At 41.3% G+C, this 20,103-nt stretch overlaps 1 protein-coding gene across 3 annotated transcripts in view; it reads left to right on the forward strand.

The window, feature by feature from the left end:
* HOOK3 (hook microtubule tethering protein 3) overlaps positions 1–20,103 on the forward strand; it is a 94,140-nt gene that overhangs the window by 59,200 nt on the left and 14,837 nt on the right. For all 3 annotated transcript variants that reach the window (XM_075931325.1, XM_075931327.1, XM_075931326.1), the window contains 8 exons: positions 107–176; positions 928–1,068; positions 5,386–5,473; positions 13,543–13,577; positions 15,024–15,106; positions 17,270–17,370; positions 19,581–19,685; positions 19,921–19,992. In XM_075931325.1, coding sequence (XP_075787440.1) covers positions 107–176; positions 928–1,068; positions 5,386–5,473; positions 13,543–13,577; positions 15,024–15,106; positions 17,270–17,370; positions 19,581–19,685; positions 19,921–19,992 — 695 coding nt within the window. The remainder of the gene's footprint in view (positions 1–106; positions 177–927; positions 1,069–5,385; positions 5,474–13,542; positions 13,578–15,023; positions 15,107–17,269; positions 17,371–19,580; positions 19,686–19,920; positions 19,993–20,103) is intronic.

Raw genomic sequence — 20,103 nt, forward strand, 5'->3', positions numbered from 1 at the left:
GCATATAGTTTTAAATGTTCTCTTAAAATGTAATCCTGTTGAATAACACTTACCCATGGCCTTTTGGAACAATAATTGTACTTTCTTTTCTTTTTGGCTGAAACAGGATTGATGCCGCTGGGAAGCCAGGAGTCTTCAGACAGTCTAGCAGCAGAAATCGTTACTCCTGAAATCAAGTAAGTTAAAACATCCTTATTGTCTCCATAGACCTTATGGTGTGTACCCACACAATTAGCTTTTTCAATATTCTGAAGTTTATCACTAAGATTCGCACTATAGGTTGAACCTCTCTAGTCTGGCACTCTCTGGTCTGGCAACATCTGTGGTCCAGCATGATTTTAGTTAGCCGGATGTCCACTTATCATGGGTGTGGCCAAGTTTCCCGCGGTCCCATAACATTTATTTACAGCCATCAGTCCTGGCTCCAAGTGTTCTTCAGATGCCTCTTGCACTTTACAGTGGGTCCCAACCACTACCACCTTGTGGTCCTCCCATTCAGCTTGGCAACTGCACCGAGTGCATGTAAAGTTTTGTAGTAATATATAGGCTTGTTCCATGAGCATGGAACTGTGTAATAAGGTACTCAAGGAATGCCAACTATCTTATTTCTTTTGCATGTATTCTTTGTCTTAAAGCTGCATTTGTGATGTGATATATATGCTGACGAATAGTGAATCAAATCCCAACCAGTTGTTTTCTGCAAATGTCCTAATCTCCATCTAATTCATCAGGTTCCAAACAGATTCAGTAATCCTATTATGTGTTACTATTTTGGTGGTTCAAGTGAAGTAACTGTTATTTCATCTCTAACCATCTCTAAAACTAGTGAAGAGAAAATTGTCTGTCTGTGTTAGTCACACTTCCTATGATTTGCACCTTGTAGCAGTCTATAAGATTTTTATAACTGTTTTTATTTTGTTTTTCCAGGGAGAAACTCATCCGTCTTCAGCACGAAAACAAAATGCTGAAGCTTAACCAAGAAGGTTCCGACAATGAAAAGATTGCTTTGTTACAGAGCCTACTAGATGATGCAAATCTACGGAAGAATGAACTGGAGTCAGAGAACAGGTAGGCTTTTCTAATGGCTGTTTCTTCTGAGAATGCTTGCTCATGTTGATTACATTCTAGGGCTGTGTGCACCCATGTGCAGTCAGAGTTTTTTGCCTTAGTGGTATCCATAGGGTTGGCTGTGGTGCCCCTTTGAATGCACTGGTATTCAAGTCCCTACTGCCAGCTGTATACCCTCTTAGTTCCTTCTTTCCACCTGTGAAGGTTGGTCACAGCACCATGTCTTGCAATTACATGATTAGTTTCTCAGCGGCCCATTGTCTGTCTGTCTTTGTATACAGCTTAGGAACTTGTTTTTTAAGTGACGTGTTAGATAGTTAGAGTTCTGGCTGGGACTTCATCCCGGAGCAGGGTATGCCCTGCTCTCCCGGCTTCAAACCGTGTTCGTCATGCCATGGGCCGATGCCGATTAGTGTGCTCCACAGCCATTGTCTGAAGTGTTTGGGGAAACCCATCACAAGGTCAAGCGCAGAATCTGAGAACGTCCACCCTACAATCCAGAAGGAGTGGGCCGTCCGCTGAGGGACCCCCTTATGGAGGCTGTACTTTGTCCATTGGAGCCCTCCCTCTCGGCTCCCACACCGAGTGCTGTTCATTCACAGGATCCTCACGAAGATGGAGCAGGACAGGGCGAAGGTGATCCTCATAGCATCAGCTTGGAGTGGTTTGGCACGCTGCGGGACCTCTTGGTGGCTGCTCAGTTACAACGACCACGTAGGCTGGCCTAGAACCACGACAGTCTTCTGCATCTAAACCTGGTGGCCTGCGCCTGATGACTTTGCTGCTGCATGGTTAAATGCAGAGGGGCAGGAATGTTCGACTGATGTCCAGCAAGTACTGTTGCTTAGCCAAAAGCCCTCCACCAGAGCAACCTACCTGGCCACATGGAAGCGGTTTGTTGTTTGCACCTTGCATAAAAGCACTCAACCTGAACGGGCCTCGCTGCAGTTAATCCTGGGCTACCTTCTGCATCGCAAGCTCCAAGGCCTTTCCCTTTCATTTATCAAGGTCCACTTGATGGCTATCTCAGCCTTCTATCTGCTGCTCGAGGGTAGGCCCGTTTTCACCCAGGACATGACGGTCAGGTTCCTAGAGGGCCTCCAGTACCTCTACCCTCCCATCATCAGGGACCCTGTCCTTCTGTGGGACCTGAATCGTGTGCTGCTGCAGCTCACGGGATCTCCCTTTTGAACATCTGACTTCCTATTGTCTCCTTCTCCTTTCCTGGCAGGTTGCATATGTGGTTGCAATAACATCTGCTCACTAGATCGCTGAGATTAGGGTGCTTATCTTGGAACTATGTGGTGTCCTGTACTAGGTGGTGTCTCAGTTTCATATGGTCCAGGTCATTTACTTACCTCTTTTCCAAAGCCGCATAAGTTGGAGGAGGAGGAAGGTAGGTTACACTCCCTAGATGTCAGGAGAGTGCTTGCTTTTTGCACTGACAGGACCAAGCCAATTCTGCACGTCGATGCAGTTGTTCATCAGCATAGCCGTCAGGATGAAAAGTCATCGTTCACTGTCTACTCAAAGAATTTCTTCTTGGATCACTGCCTTCATTCACTGCTGCTACGGTCGGGCACATGTACCCGCTCCAGAATTGTCACCTCTCACTCAGCCAGGAGGCAGGCCTCTTAAGCCTCTTTCCTAGCACAAGTGCCTAACCAGGATAACTATAGGGTGGGCACCACTTTGACATTCCATTACACACTTACCCAGGAGATCCAGGGACAATACTGGCTTTGGTAAGAGCAGCATTGCAAGCTGCTAAACTGTGAACTGCGAGCCCACCTCTGTTGATACTGCTTGGGAGTCCCCTAGAATGGACTCAACATGCGCGAGCACACAAAAAAATAAAACCAGTTGCCTGCCTTTCATCGTTCCTCGAGATGTGTTGCTCATGTCTGTTCCTTTACCCAGCCTCCTCCCTTCTGTCGGAGTTGCTGGCAAGAAGGAACTGAGACGATGAAGGGTCATCGGCGCATGGGCACAGCCAACCGTAAAGATACCACTAAGGGAAAAATCTCCAGTGGGCATGTGCACACTTAGAATGGAAGGAATGTGCACAACACATCTTTCAGAACAGATTGTTTTCTGGTAATTTTGTGGTCAAATACTGTTCTACGAACAGGCTATGCTCAGGACTGTGTACTAATGTCTTGCCCTCAACTTCAATAAAGCTGCTTCTAAGACTGTGTCCCAGTTTTGTGCTCAGTGATCACCAGGGTTCATTGATGAAGTAAAGGCTAGAGTGCCTGATGGTTGGAGACTGATGTGGAGTCAAACTGATCCTGACACATGCTGTCGCTATGTAGGAGGTAAAGAGGGGCTGTGAAATCTCTGACAGTGGAACGGTTCTGAGCTGTTGATAGCTTGGTAAATGCTAGTGATCTCCAGTTAGCAACACAGTCATGTTTTCCTCACTGTGGGAGAATTTTCATTTTACTTTGAGGCTAAAATCATTGGACTCCAACCTGATATACTTACTTGACTGGAAACAGAACACTATCTCAAGGGGCAAATGCTCGATTTTCTTTGCCTGAGTCTTCACCCATGTTCCATATTCAGGGTTTATAAAGGCTGGTTAGCTTTGGGCTACAGCCCGAGAGAGAGACCCATGTCCCTATCCAATTAGGGCTCATCTAGACAACGGGGAATGATTGAAAGAAAAGCTCATCTGGACTACAGGGAACGGTCTTTTTTGAGGAAGAGTGGCTTTTCGCTAAAGGGGGGGATTTGCCAAAAAAGCCGCGTCTTAACTACTTTCATTTTCGAAAGCTCTGCTTTCAAAAGTGTGATCGGAAGAAGATATGCAAATTCCCATGGAATTTGCATATCTTCTTTTGACCGTTCCCCATAGTCTAGATGAGCCCTTAGTGAGGGTCAATGTTTTTGGGAATTAGACTGGATCCATTGTTGGTAGAGATCCATCTTTGTTTCCTTGCTGAGGGCTATCATTAAGTCTCTGCTCAAGAAACCAGTCTTGATTATGACAATGTGCTAGCAATTGACCAGTTATGCCATCTGCCTTTGTAAGTCTTGTCATAGCAGAGCTAGTTCCATTTGGAGAGTCTTTATGTAGAAAATGCTCTACCTTAGGGTTCATCCCCATAAGCTACAAAGAGCTTGTAGGATACATGGTACGGTTTAATTTTGTCCAGAACATGAGACCCCTTTTGACATGTAAGTTATGCAGTCATTGCTGATCCACAAGGCTTCACAGTATTTTACAGAAAAGCGAACAGTTTTAGTTACTCCGTGATTTTTTTAAACTATTACTCATAATCATGAGTTAACGTGAAGTTACCAAATATATTGCATAATTGTTAAATGGGTAGAACTATTTTAGTTTTCTAGGGCATTTTCTCGTTTAAAGACATAGTAAGCTTAAAACTACTTATTTTTAAATGTGTCCTTTTCGGGGAATGGAAAAGAAGGCAAGTCATCACTGTGTGGGCTCATAAGAGAACAAACTGGTATCTGTGACCCACTAATAATGAGTTATAGCTTCCCAGGATGTCCAGCAGGAAAGAAACTCATATGAGGCATAGCCACACCTGAAGTATTCATGGACAGAGATGCTGTTCTCAAACTGGAGTACATGTATCTCTGTAGGTATGCACATGTCTTCTCAGGGGGACTCCACTCATCTAAATCAGAGTTTTTCAATCTGGGGTTTGCAGGAAGGGTTTCAGATGGTCACAAGTGCAGGTCTGGCATTATGGAGTAGCAAGCAAGGCAATTTTTGGGGACATCACAAGGGGTCCTGCGAAGCTAAGTGAAATGCATCAGCCTCAGGCAGAGGGACTTGGGTTTCAAACAAGGTTCACAAGAGAAAAACAGGCTCAGGTGTTACATACCAGTTGATGCATTTTTACAATAATTATAGAGCACCTATTTCTCATTTTTACCATAAAAGTTGTGACGCTTCTGTATGCTTATGTCTGATTTTATAAAAAAATTTTAAGTGAAGTGAAACTTGGGGTCCACAAGACAAATCAGATTCCTGAAAGTGGTACAGTAGCCTGGAAAAGTTCAGAACCACTGCTGCAGGGAACGGCAGAAGAGTAAGGCCATAATCTCTCTCAAGGCTGTTGTAGACTTTGAATAAATTAATGTAGCTTTGCATCTCTTGCGTGAGTGGGCCAGTATGGGTGGGCACAAATGTGTCTCCCCAGGGGCTTTGAAATGTATTGAACTGTCAGTGTATTTAAAATTAAGTAAACTCTCTGAAAAGTAAGCTCTAAAAGAGAAATGAAAATCGCAAATTTAATTATTCACTCCCTTAGAAAAATAACATTTGTTTCTGCTTTCTAGGCTTGTAAATCAGAGGCTTCTGGAGGTGCAGTCACAGGTTGAAGAATTGCAGAAATCTTTGCAGGAGCAAGGTTCAAAAGCTGAAGATGTAAGTAGAAGTGTACATCATACTTACATTCAAGTACCCATAGTCACACTTTTTATGAGATACCAGCGACTTATTAGATCATGAAGAAATAGTCCAGATGCAGGTTTCTGGCAGCTTTTCATTCTCCCGAATTTAGATTTCAACAACGTGGCCTAAAATTAAACTATGCCTACCTCTTGTAAAATGAGACTCTACCTTCCCTTCCCTGTCTTATCATCTTCAATGCCTCTGCTCCCTTGGTAAATTCAGCATTAATTTCAGTTCTGTTTGTACTGTGTCGATTAGTGAGAGTTAGAAAATCAAGGCCACGCTGTGCAAATTTACCATTCCCTGTACCAGTTAGTAAAATATACCATGTTTTTTGTTTGTTTTTATATTATTTTCCTGAAGCAAAGTCCTTCCTTCCCAAAGTAATGTGAGGAATTGCTGGGATTAATGTATCAGCAATAGTACAAAGTAGGAGTGAGATTTTACATATGCCAGGGACACACAATTCAAACGATCAACCCTGTTACTCCTGCAGTAGTGTCGCTTCATGCATGCATTGATAACTTTACTGTCTCTGAAGCTTCAGGGGGTAGCCAAGTTAGTCTGTACAGTTTACTGTCTTTGTAATGCAGCGTGGGGCAAAGATACAGTTGCTGCGGAGCCATAACTTAAAGTTCTGCACTGAAATTTGTTTTAGCAAATCCCTACTTTTGAGAGCACATGCTGTAAAAACCACAAGCTCCAGAGCTGCCTGCAAAGCAGTAACCTTTGGGATTGCGTGTGTGCTGTCTTGCCTATCTGAATGTATGTTACTTTCTAACCCATAGGCACAAGTCTTCAAGCTGTTGCTTTCTTTTTCACTTTGTTTTAAAGCAGATTTAGTTAAGCTAGTGCAAATTTGTATGTAGCTGCTTATTGTGCTTTGAATGTCTTATTTTAAATTAGCTTAATCTAGATTTTACCAGTTTAAACTATACCGAAATAAACCATACCTACCTATGCTTAGTTATAGGATTCATACAGAGTATAATTTTTAAAATAAGTAGTGAAGAATAGATAATTGATTTTGAAGGTAGGTCTCAGTTTAGCAATATCTGTGGGGGCCTCCCTTTGTGGGAGCTTTACCTCTAAAAGCCCGAACAATTGACTCAGGATCTGTTCATTGTGTGCTGAATGCTGAGAGAAATCTGACCCTATTCACAGTCGGGGTCTGTCTTAGAACTGTGCAGCATACAAAGAGCTCCAAGGAGCCCTGGGAAGTCAGAGCCTGAACTGGTCTCCACCCTTCCTCCTGCTGCCTATATAACTCTAGCACTTGTTAGAGTGTCTGGACAGGTCCTTGATATTCTGATGACAATCATGGTGAAGGGAAAGATCATCCTCTATGTAAATAGGACTTTGTATGCAGCCACAACTGGTTTGACCCACCTGCTTCAAGAATGGGTGGCCATCTTTACCAAGTACCATTGTAATTTTCTGAACACAGGAGGCCTCCAACTTGCAACCACCCGAGTTCCAACCCTTTTCACTTACAACCATTTTTGTAAGTGCGGAAGGAGCCAAAACCTCCCTACTTACGTTCTCGGCCCGCATTTACAATGGCGCATGGCACCTTTCGTAAATGAGGGTTCGAGTTATGACACCCCCGACTTGCAGTGCTTCCCCTGGACCCAATCGTGTTGCAAGTCGCAGGCCTCCTGTATATTATTCTTCACACTCCCTTGGGGGTCTCAACTGCATCAAGGTTATCTAAAGCTTTGCAGCTCCTTCTGCACTCCTCAAGAATCACCAGAGAAATTGGATTTCCTAGGTAGTGTGAGACCTGATCATTCATTCACTTGGGCATAATGGGTAGAAACTATTAGGTAGTTGTGCTCAGCAACAACCTTTGTACCTCTGATAGCACTTAACTCCAACTTCGTGCTTTTCCTTGGATTCATACACTGGGGCATTATTGATATGTAAGTTGATGTTGCGGAGGTTGGACAGAAGGTTCACAATAGAATGTGGCGTATGTGTTGTGGGACTACATGTTGTAGGTGTATATGTATAGGTGTGTATGTATCTTTCAAGAACGGGGCCAGTGAATGAGTGATGAATGTATGTGTTGGGGGCTAAGGTGTGTATGTTAAAGGATACTTGGACAATACCATACTTTTAAGAATTTGTGTAGGTGGGTTTTTGCCTTACGTAACCCTGCGTGTTGAACAGCATTTTTTTCTTAGTGAAAATTGGGTCAAATCCTGGTCCACTAAAATTAGCAGCAAAACTCTCTTTTGCTTCAGTCTGAGACCCGCATTTTGTTCTATCTGGGCAACAAGTGCACCAAAAAATTGCTTGAACCAAAGATTAGAGAGTATACACAAACTTCATGTGCATCTCCAATTTTGCTTGCTAGCTTCAAACGTAATATACTTACATTTTTGTGACAGTAAATTATTATAATGGTATTCTAAAAACGTGTAGTCAAATGCACTTATGTAGGATTGTCATAGTTCAAGGCAGCTGCACCCGTATTCTCCTCTGTGGTTCCTCAAGGCCATCCACTAGACTACCAGCTCTTCAGCTGTCAACTCTGTTGGGGAGAGACCTGCTTGTATCTCACTCCTGACGAGGGGCTTTCCCAGGCTTCCCAGAACCCTCACTACACTGATATTCTCAGAAAGCCAGACCAATCTATAAACAGACCAGCATCTCTGCTTTGTTTTCTCTCTCGAGGCTTATGAGTAGCATAATTTCCAGCAGTTATAAATCACCCCACAGCCCTTTATAAGCAAGCACATTTATTCTTAAGGTTAAAGCATTACAGAGAAAGTATATGAAAGCTAAAGTTTCTATATGCCTGCTAAAAGCTTATCTGATGTCACCCGTCAGTTTTGCAAGGCCTCAGTAGACCAAAGTCCTCCCAGCCCTTCCCATGAAGCCCTGCCCTCGCCTTGGACAAAGTCCATCCATTTACCGGATCAGAAAGAAGGCCCTCGAGTCTCTTTAAATTCAGTCTGTTTACCCAAAAGTCACTTTTGTCTGTTGGCCCCGGGATAATCCAGTTTGAACTAGTATCGGCAAGCCCCCAACAGTCTAGTATTTCTCTGGAGGCGTTACAACCTGAGTGAATTTGCCTAATCGTATTCTGCTGTCTTTAATTCCCTGCAGAAATTGTGCTCAACCTCCCCCAGGGAATTACATGCAGATTGTGACCAGTGGTACATAAACGTATTACAGTATGCTCTCCCAATGATATTGCAGGAAGTTCCCATTTCTGCCACATCATTCAACAGCTTTTTTTTTTTAACTTCACCTTTTATAAAGTACAAAGTGTATTTTATTGTACTTTTAGCAGTAAACATATAAAGCTTTATTTGGCTATTTAATTAAAGTTTCAAGCAGTGTGTGTTGGCGAAAATCCTTATGTTAGAAGCTCTGTAAATGATTATCCAGTTTAATTCATTTTTATTTAATATAATTTTAAATCTTCTCTCCTTTTGGGGGCGGCTTTAGTCTAGACAGTGATTTAGAATGCAGGCTGTGAAAACTGCATTTTCTTAAGTGACAAATCATCGTTTGCAGCGCTTCCTATTCATGGCTTACTTTAATAGCTTTTGAGTCTAGACTGGCGCTAAACAACGAGAGGAGATGGCTTTTCTTACAAGAAAAATGTTCCTTCAATAACCTGAAAAGGGGGCAATGAGAAGGTCTAATAATAATTGCTGCACAAATCGTGTGAATTATTTTCATTTGTTTGTGTGGCAAGATTGCAACAGATTTGATTTTTTGCCACTTTTCTGCAAGTTTTGAAATATTAATTTCTTGTACAGTTATATTGCAAGTACAACTAATCTGGAAAATTGGAAGATCAATATTATATTCCATCTGGAAATGTTTTTAGTTGCTGTTGTAAGTTTAAGTAGTTCCATTGCCTGTCCCATAGAGCCTTAAAATATTGCTTATTTCTGAAGTCAGGCGATTCTGCATACCGAAGTACATATGCTCCTAACATGTGATCCAGATATAGTTCTGTTTTGAGGGTGCAGGACAAAAACAGAATTACCTGGGAATTGTTTTCCTTTGTTTCTTTATACAGGTAAGAAATCACTGACAAGACAGTTTTTCTTTCACTAATTTCTTTTGAGGTAGATATAAATTAGTTAATTAAAAAAAATCTACCTCCTGAATATTTTTGCCAGGGTTAGGTGGGGGTTTTTGGTGATAATTGTATGCAGGTGTTTGAACTATAAATGCTTTTAGTGTAATTATAGTGGGATAAAGCTGGCCTCTAAGTACCTTTGAGTATTTATCATAAATGAACAAACTGTTTTCCATGTGGGAGGAAAAAGGCAAAATAGCAGGCTGCTTAAGCATTTTATGGGAAAATTCTCCTATTGTGAATGAAAGTTTTGAGCAAGGCTAATGGCAAACAGTGGTGAAACTTCCCGAAAATTAAGAGGGTGCTGTGAACATCAATTATTTTTAAATGGAGAAAAATACATTTTCCTCCTATCCACTATAATAATCGTAGGCATTACTTATTACAATAGTAGGTTCAAAATTTCCAGACAGTAATGTGTTTTTTCAACTTGGCAATGCCCTTGAAAAGGGTTTGCTATACTTTTTTTAGCACATCACTTGCTTATTTATATAATCCAGTCCTATTATTCTATGATTTAGTTATTTAGAGGTTGGGGCACATGACTTATGAGGAGAGGGTGAGGGAACTATATTTATTTAGTCTGCAGAAGAGCAGGGTGAGGGGGAATTTGATAGCAGCCTTCAGCTTCCTGAAGGGAGGTTCTAAAGAGGACTGAGAAGAGGCTGTTCTCGGTGGTGACAGAGGACAGAATGAGAAGCAATGGTCTCAAGTTGCAGTGCATGAGGCCTACGTTGGATATTCGGGAAAACGATTTCCCTAGGAGGGTGGTGAAAGCATTGGTTTGCTTAGAGATGTGGTAGAATCTCCACCTTCAGTGGTTTTTAGGTCCCGGCTTGACACAGCCCTGGTTGGAATGATTTAGTTGGGGTTGGTCCTGCTTTGAGCAGAGGGTTGGACTAGATGACGGCCTGAGGTCTCTTCCAAATCTAACCTTTGGCATTGTGCAAGTAATCATCAAAATAGAAGCAAGTGCGTACAAACAAAATCAGCTTAGTCCAATGGCCCACTCATGTTCTCTATGGAATGAATCAGAGCACTAAGTGGGACTTCCAGACTTGAATGTCATTTAGTCTCCTGCTCACAAGACCTGAAGGAGACCATGCACCGTGTTCCCTGTAAGCTGAGCACTTCTGCGGCCACTCAAGAGAAATTCAGGTGCTGTCCCACTTTTTAGCAGAGAGCCTACGGCTAGGTTTTTTGTTTCTGTAGGTCAGGCACATGCACAGGTATACAAGTGGTGCACATCCACATGTTTCTTGGTGTGCATAAAATTATTCCACACATGGATGGAAAACATTAGAAGGAACATTACTGGGTACTAGTGATATCTGGATCCTTCCTCTTTGAAGTCAGTGGAAATAATTGAGTTCTTAGTGTCCAGGGATTAAATACTTTGTAATTCTACCACATCTCCTTCCCCAGGTGATACATACAACTGTTTGTGACAGTTGTTTAAAGGAGCCATGTGCCTGTCTTCTATAAAAGTTGGTACAGAGAGTACAAAAGTTAAAAGAAAAAATTCCAAGAATCAAGGGACCACACGGGGTTGAATCGTTAGTTGGTATAAATTGCTAGAGCTTTGTTGAAGTCAGTGGATTTTCACCAGCTTATACCATTTGAATGTCTGGTACCTTCTGCCAGAGTAGCAAGTATAACAAAGTCCCCCTCTCAAATAATCAGAAACTCTATCCTGAGAAACAAGAAAGGGAGTGAGCATAAAAACATGTTTTAAAATGCATAGACTTCAGCTGGGGGTTTTCCTTGGGCTGCACTTAAATGGTCCATTACTTGGCTTTGTAGCTGATCCTCTGTGGAGCGGAATTTGGAGGAAGAGCAGTGACTTAATCATCGTACCTTTGCTGATTATTATTTATTTGAATTGTGATGGCCCCATTTGTGGCTCGGGGTCCCCATTGTGCCAGGCAATGTACGAACAGAATGGAAAGGTAGTCTCTGCCTCAAAGAGCTTACACTGTTTGGCTTGTGTATAATGAAGAGCATGAATTGAAAATGGTAATGTAATTTGAAGTGAGCTGCTCTGCTCCAATTCACTCTCCCCTAAATAAACACATTCCTACTTGATGGCCCATAGGTCCATCCAGCTGATTACATAGTGTTTGACTATTTTGTCACGAACACGGGCGCTGCTTCAAAATGCCTCTTAAAAACGGCAACTATTCTCCCATGCAATTCTAGTTTGAGTTGGCTGGTTCGCATATTTGCTCCTTCGCTCCTTTTAGATAGTTTGTTTTTAGTGTGGAGGCAGAAAAGCACTCCTCAGGTGTGTCTAGACTGCAAATAAAACCCAACAGCTGGCCTGTGACATTAGATACTATAGAGAATTTAGGGATGTTAAACAGCTAACCAGTAAGCATACTGGTAAGCATGAGACTTACCTGTTAATCAGTCAATCAGCCCTTGCTGGTGAACTCTGATGGCTACCAGCTATGCTGGGCCGAAACAGCCCTGTCCGAGGATGGACTGAAGGGCCAGATAAGATCCTGCAGCAACCGCAGGACCTCTTAGCCACAGTAGGACTTGGCAGCAGGACCTCATGCCTGTGGCAGGCCCTAAGTTAAACAGTTAACAGGTTAAACTCTAGCATTTAACCTGTTAATTGTTTTAGCATCCCTGGTAGAGAACCCATCCGCTTGAATGCAGTATGGATACTTTGTGCTGGCTTTCCAAAAGTCCCAAAAAGATGAGACAGGATGATGAAACTACTAAGAACAGAAAGGAAGGGAAAATGTCCAAAAATAGTGAATAGTTTTAACTTTTCTGTTCGTAAGTTACTAAATAGTTTATTCTCTTGGCTGCTGTTTTTGCTTCCTGCTAATATGTTATCTCTGTCTCTTGGCATGGGTTTCTGCTCAAGGCTATTGTGAGTATGGCTTTCTGTTTCCTTAACGCTATCATGTTTTAGACATTTTTTATTTTGATAAAAAATGAGATGCTTAAATATGTAAAGCTTTTTTGAAAAATAGCGGGGGAGGAGGGGCATTACAGCTGTGACTTATCCACAAGGTATAGCGTAGAACACTACAGTATGAGATATTTGTACATATTTATTAAAACAATAAAGACATGACTATAGTACCATAGAGAACTGCTGTAAATATATAGTATACTGGCAGTCCCCGAGTTACGCGGATCCGACTTATGTCGAATCCGTACTTATGAACGGGGCTTTTCTTGCCCCGGAGGTTGCGGGCGGCGGGACCGCCCAGACGCGCCGCGGTCCCACCGCCCGCGTCCTCCGGGGCGAGAAAAGCTGCTCCGCGTCTCCCTGGTCTGCTGGGCCCCCAGCCCAGCAAAGCCGCAGAGGACCCAAGCGGCGGGACCGCGTCTCGGGCCCGCCGCCCGCGTCTCCATGGTCTGCTGGGGGGGGGGGGGGGGGGAGCGGCGCAGCTAGTGCACCCCCCCCAGCAGACCAGGCTTTTCTCCCGGACGCTGTGGTAGAGCAGCTGGGGCGCTGCTGGTTGGTCCCGCAGTGCCGCTCCTCGGCGCTACTGGACCGACCCGGCAGCACCCCAGCTGCTCTGCCCCAGGCGTCCCCAAGTCAGCCGCTGCTGAAACTGACCAGCGGCTGACTACAGGAAGCCTGAGGCAGAGTTGCTCTGCCCCGGGCTTCCTAGAATCAGCCGCTGATCAGTTTCAGCAGCAGCTGACTTGGGGACGCCTGGGGCAGAGCAGCTGGGGTGCTGCCGTGTTGGTCCCCGTGTTGGTCCCCTGTAGTCAGCCGCTGGTCAGTTTCAGCAGTGGCTGAATCTGGACGCCAGTTCCGACTTAAGTACAAATTTAACTTAAGTACAAACTTACAGTCCCTATCTTGTACGTAACCCGGGGACTGCCTGTAAACCGAATAAAATGAAAATCTGGCAGCTAAGCTCTACAGCTTTTTAAAATAATTAACACACTTAACTTTCTATTTTAGTCAATTCTGCTGAAAAAGAAGCTTGAAGAGCATCTGTAAGTAATAAAACTTTCCTGTATTGTTTTTGTAGTATGAAATAAAAACACTGACTTTCTGTATTTTGGAAAATGCTTAGCAGTATAATTTGGAAGATGTATAAGCAGCAGAAGTGTAGACAACAAAAGATACTATGAGAGCCATTATTCAAGCATTATTAACTTCTTGTGGGGAAAGTCTTTGTCAAAGAATAGTAATTAAGAATCATCATTTTGTGGTGCTAGAAAATGTGATCTAAAATGTTGTAAATCTTAAATCAAGAGGAATATTTCAAGTTGCCCTGAACAAACTTAATATAAACAATATTTACTTATCCACTTTTTAGTATACGTTATAGCGGTGGTTCTCAACCGGGAATACATGTAACCCTGGGGGTATGCAGAGGTCTTCCAAGGGGTATATCAATTTATATAGATATTTGCCTGATTTTACAACAGGCTACATAAAAAGCAGCAACAAACTCGGTACAAACTAAGATTTCATACAGACAGTATCTTGTTTATACTGCTCTAGTTATTGTACATTGAAATGTAAGTACAATATTTATAATCCAGTAGATTTATTTTATAATTATATGGTAAAAATGAGAGAGTCAGCAATTTTTCAGTGTGCTGACAGTTTTGTATTTTTATGTATGGTATTATAAGCAAGCAGTTTTTAAGTGACATGAAACTGGGGGTACGCAAGACAAATCAGATTCCTGAAAGGGATAAAGTAGTTTGGAAAAGATGAGAACTGCTGAGTTATATAATAAAATATGAGGTAGGTGAGGTAATAGCTTTTATTGGACCAACTTGTGTTGATGGAAAGTACAAGCTTTCGAGCACAGTTCTCTTTTACTGGGGAAGGAAGAGGAGAGTCTGAACTAAATACAGGTGGTCCCTTGAAGTAGGCAACTGGGTGTTAGATTGTCAACAAACATTGCTAGAAATACGTCCAGACTCAAGTGCATGGCACTCTTGTGCACCCAGATATGGAATACAAATAGGGACCACACATCTTATAGAACTTCCAATTACAGATAGTTAATGTCCTCATTCGATGACTTACTAGTTTACAAGATGTGTACAGCCTCAAGATGTGTATAGTTGGGGGGGGAGGGAGTTAGCTGGTCTTTCATAACATCAGAACTGCCAATATCATTTATTTCAAGCACATTTTGTGCACCTTATTTTTAAATTATTAAATAATTGGTAGAATTTTGGAGTATGAATGGAGTGTCCTAATGTACAACAATAGTGTTTTTTTCTTCTGTTTTTTAAACAGTTCCATTCTTTGTTCATTGATATCACTCACCATTTGCCCTAGTCCCTCATAGCCGAAAATCAGCTTTCTTATAATTTCCCAGAATTGTAGAACCTGGATTTTTTTTGTATTGCTTAATTTTCATTTGCGATGGAGAACAGTGTTAGCACATTAATGTATCTTTTTACAATTTGGAACAGTGAGAAGCTGCATGAGGCTAACAATGAAATACAGAGGAAACGAGCTATAATTGAAGATTTGGAACCAAGATATAACAGCAGTTGTGAGTTTCCCCCTGTTAGAACACTCAGTCTTTAAAAAAAAGTTTGTATGTACGGAGGGTCTTAAATAATTAACGGAGAAAACTAAAATATTTAAGAAAAATGTGTAGTTAAGTTCAGGTGTTTTAGTGATACAACATGACAGGGAAGTGTGACAATGGTAAACAGAAATTAATTCTTGTAGAGGAGAACAGCGAGATTCGCTGTCCCAGAAGATACTTCTAATGTTTATAGAAAGGATGTTTACCCTGAAGAGTGCTAAAATCTTGATGTTCACAGGAATGTCAAGTTAATACAGTTCTTTATTGGTCTTTTTAACCTCAGTTATTCAAAACGGCTATTTTCTGAGATTGGGTCATGTCTCCTGGTAGCTTTTACGTTGAAAATCCCTCCGCATTTATTAGCTCAGCCGCAATATGATGGTACATACCTCATGTGGCCTGAACACGGGTTCAGGTTGTAAACTGGAATGCTGCTGACAGTTGGAGTCTCAGAAAGATGATTGGAGTAAATCTTTGTGGACACTGGTTGGTCAATAAGAATGGGCCAGTTTGGGGTTTCACAGCCATACACCAAGGCCCAGACGTACTGTCAGTACATTGAGTAGGTTGGAAAAAAAATAAGTGGCTCATCTCATCATCTTTCAAACATCAATTCCAGCATCTAGCTGAAGGTGCCATGCAAGTTTTATTCATAAAAGGGTCCTGTAAGAACCATGTATTATTTTATTCCACATTTGTTTGTGGGACCTGCTGTTCTTTATTTGTTAGCTTCTGTAATAGAAAGAGTATGGCTGAGGGATGCTGATATAATTCAAAGATGTGGTTCAATTGGCCAGTCAGGCCTTTGTAAGATGTCAGGTTTGAGGAGGGAAACTTTGATGGGGAAAGGCAGGCATATGGGACCTGTGGGCATGGGAGAGAAAAAAGGCAGTAGGAATGAGTGGCAGGTGACAGGGAGGGGCTGAAGGAGAAAGTAATAATTTTTAAACTGCTCCCCCATCTTCTTCCCCTCCATCGTGCGCGCCCACACAAAGAAAAGTCAAGCTGCCATTTCAGCAACAGTTTTTGGACAGTTTTCTCAGATTTTTTTTTTAAGAGTAAAAGACAATGTGGGAGCTGATCAATATTAAAAATGTAATATATTCATACAAAAGAAAAATTGTGTTAAAAAAGATGTGGAGTCCAGTTAGTGCAACTGCTCTACTGCTCCACAGAAAGTAATTTATGAAAGCAGCCAGTAGCCCTGTGGCACCTTGGGGTACGTCCACACAACAGCGTTATTTTAGATTAACTGACATTATTCTGAAATAACAAAGAGTGCGTCTACACTACAAGTCTTTATTTCAAAATAATGGCACGCTAGAGGACTTCTTACTCCAACTCCTCTAACCTTCATTTCACGAGGAGTAAGGGAAGTTGAAGAAAGAGTGTTCTTCCTTCAATTTTCTGCTGTGTAGACAGCACCAAAAGCCGAATTAAGCTATTTCGACTTCAGTTATGCAATTGACCTATCTGAAGTTGCATAGCTTAATTCGACTTTAGCCCTGCTGTGTAGATGGCACCCTTTGTTGACCAACAAAATTCTTTCTCTCTCTCTCTCTCTCTCTCTCTCTCTCTCTCTCAATCTCTCATGAGCTTTGGTGGGCAAAACCTACTTCTTCAGATGAAATGATCTGAGTAAAATAATTTTGTTACTTTCATGTCACATTTTTCTATTGAAATCCTTCAGTGTTACTTTTGGTGAAATATGTACAAGGGGTCTTTCTTCTGTAGATTTCTTTAGCATTTATATTTGCCTTAGGTGAATTACATTGCTAGAATGTTTTGGAACATTTTATGAATTAACAATGAGTTGCCATTAGTGTATGGCATTAATTATTCCTTTAATTTTCCATACATTCAGATAGTAATATTGTCTACAGGTTAATTATTTAACTAGTGTATACAGAGCAGTAGAAATCACTGTTTTCCTACAAGTGTTTCTGAATTGTTAAATATTTAACCACCATGTTGGCTGAATTAGTAGAATATTTTGCTGTCCTGACTTGTTCTCTCCTTCAGTTAAAAAATAAGTACTAGCTATAGGTTTAATTTATATTTAAACATAATATTTAAGTATGTTCTTAATGTGAAATTTTTAAATGCTTTTCTCCATACATAAAGCGCTCAAAATAGAAGAATTACAAGAAGCTTTACGGAAAAAAGAGGAAGAAATGAAGCAAATGGAGGAACGATACAAAAAGTACTTGGAAAAAGCCAAGAGTGTAAGTGTGGTGCTCTGAGCTAAGCTTTATGTTGCTCACTGCCTCTCTGTGGTAATAAAAATAAAACAAACCTAACTATGTCAGTCACCACAGGAGAGGAAGGGAATGCATGGGTTTTGTGGTAGTTTTCCGTTGGACACCAAGATGATACATAGCATTAAGATTCTCTTCCTGTAGAAGCCTCTACCTCAAATTTATGTTTGTCCAACCTCGCCCCTCTTCACTTATCTGTCTTTTATACAAACACCCGCTCCCACTGGAAGCATCATGTTCATTCGCCCCAGTAGTTCACCTAGACCAGTGCTCTGTCCTTGACAGTGACCAGCAGAAGGTGATATACTAGTAAGGTAATAATTATTTGATAACTGGCCTCTTGGGGAAAGTTCTTCCTAACTCTAGTCAGTTAGCAGGTTGGTTTAATGTCTGAAGCATAAGGATTAATTTGCCTTTCAAATGTTTATTATAACAGCTATAACTACAGGTGATTTTCTTGATTAGCTATTTCTAGAAAATAGAAAATCTTTTTTAATACTGTTAAGTTCTTTCCCTCAGTAATATCTTCTGGCCGTGAGATCTGTGGATTAATTATATATGATAGGTGTCCAATGTAATGTATCCATTTTAGTTTTAATTTCTTTGGTCTCTCTCCCCTTGTCCTTTATTTGAGAAGGTAAATAGGAACACCCAATTGTTGTTCTTTAGGCCATTAATTATTTTATATGCCCCTTTATTGCATCACCTTTTATGCATCTCTTCTCAACACTAACAATTTTTAGTACAGCCTCATATGCAAGCTATGCTATGCTTCTAATCATTTTTCCCCTTCTCTACTCCATTTCGATATTGCTATATCTTTTTTGAGATGGGGTGACCAAAACTGTTATATTAAAAAAATCAGGTTTTCCACGAGTTACAGATCAACCTGATACCGTTTTATAGGCAAGTCAGTTTCCACAGCCAACAGTACACAAAGGACTACTGTGGCCTTTTACTTTCCTAATCCTATAGATCACATACCCATTTTGCAGTTGGGTAAACTGGAGGTGGCTTTTCAGTGTGCAATCAAGCAAAACTCAGATCCACGGCCTTTTAGGTTTGTAATTGAGCACTTGAATCACTTGGCTCCATTAAGCTATGGGTATACCATCAGTTTTTTAAATGGCAATAAGATAGTTTCACTATTATTCTCTTTCCTATTCTGAATACACCCTAACATCTTGTTTGAGGCTTTTTTTCCTGCACTGACAGATGTTTTCATTGAGCTGTTTGTGATGATGTCTAGGTCTTTTTCCTAAGCAAGAAGAATTAATGTAGAACCCATCAGTGAGTTTTTAGTCCATGACAAAGCTTTGCGTCTCCTCTTTTGTGACTTAATAGCCTTTTGAAATTCCAACTAATTTCTGGTTTACACTTTTCCTTTATCCGTTACGTTACTGTCACACTCAAAGCATTCTAACAAGTTAGAGGCGAGATTTTTTTCCCTTTGCATAAGCCGCACTGATTTGTCCTATTGATACGAGTTTTATGTAACACTATCTTTAATTATTTTTCAACTAATTGATGCTCTTTGTGGCTTACGGAGATTTCCATAACTCTTCCCCAGTGTCTCTTTAAAAAATGGATACCCATTGTGGTGGCTAGATTTAATGCTGTCTCTTCATAGCTCAGCCACTTCATTATTAATTTCCTTCAGGACTCTTGCATGCCTATCATCCACTAAAGGAGAGTTAGTAACACTTAATGATGATTTTGTTCCAGCATATTTGAGGAGAATGGCTTCAAGGGGGATATTCTTCACCCTCACTCTGTGACACTGGGAGCTAGAGAAGAACTCATTCTTTCTCCCACCAGCAGTTTTTTGTTTTGATGGATTCCTTTAAGAGAAAGCAAAGAACTGATCCTATGGCATTTCTTAAATGGGTTTTGGTTTGCATCATCCTGCACACACGGTGAAGTCAGTCACTACCGTGGACTGAGCAGCATAGATGTGATTGGATTAAAGGATATAGCATCTTAGAATAGTGCACTCTTCTCACATTGTGTCGGGTTAAGTTTCTTAAAACCATCAGAGTTACAAGTACTTTCTTTAAAGGACTTGAACATTTTTTACAGCGCTTTGGCCATTGGTTCCTTTTACTTTATCTAGATGTATTTGATAAGATCACATTGTGGTATTGACTTAAATGAACTGTTGTGTTTGCCTCCTGCAGGTTATCCGGACTTTAGATCCTAAACAGAACCAGGGCACCGCTCCGGAGATTCAGGCTCTGAAAAATCAACTGCAAGAACGGGACCGAATGTTCCATTCGTTAGAGGTAACGATCTACAAGTTCCCCTTTGGCTGTTCTTGGGTTTCCAGTTTTTTTCCATGTTTGCTAGGTACGCTCCAGGAATTGTTTTGGGCAAGTTCTCTGGCCTGTTATATAGGAGGTCAGACTAGAATCAGAGTGATCCCTCCTGGCCTTGAAATCTATGAATCTAGGCATTCTCTGTTCTTGGCATACCACTTTACAATTATAGTCTTTTTGGTTGTTGGTTTTTTTTTCTTAGAAAGAATATGAGAAAACAAAGACTCAAAGAGAGACGGAGGAAAAATTTATCGTGAGCGCCTGGTATAATATGGTAAGATGCCCCAAACTGTATTATGATTACAAGTGTCAGTCTTTGTTGATGGTGTTTGTGTGGCATGTAGCATGAGCCCTTTCCATTTAATGACATTAGAGTGGTTTGGAG

This window comes from Pelodiscus sinensis, chromosome 6 (assembly GCF_049634645.1).
Source record: "Pelodiscus sinensis isolate JC-2024 chromosome 6, ASM4963464v1, whole genome shotgun sequence".
Taxonomy (NCBI): domain Eukaryota; kingdom Metazoa; phylum Chordata; order Testudines; family Trionychidae; genus Pelodiscus; species Pelodiscus sinensis.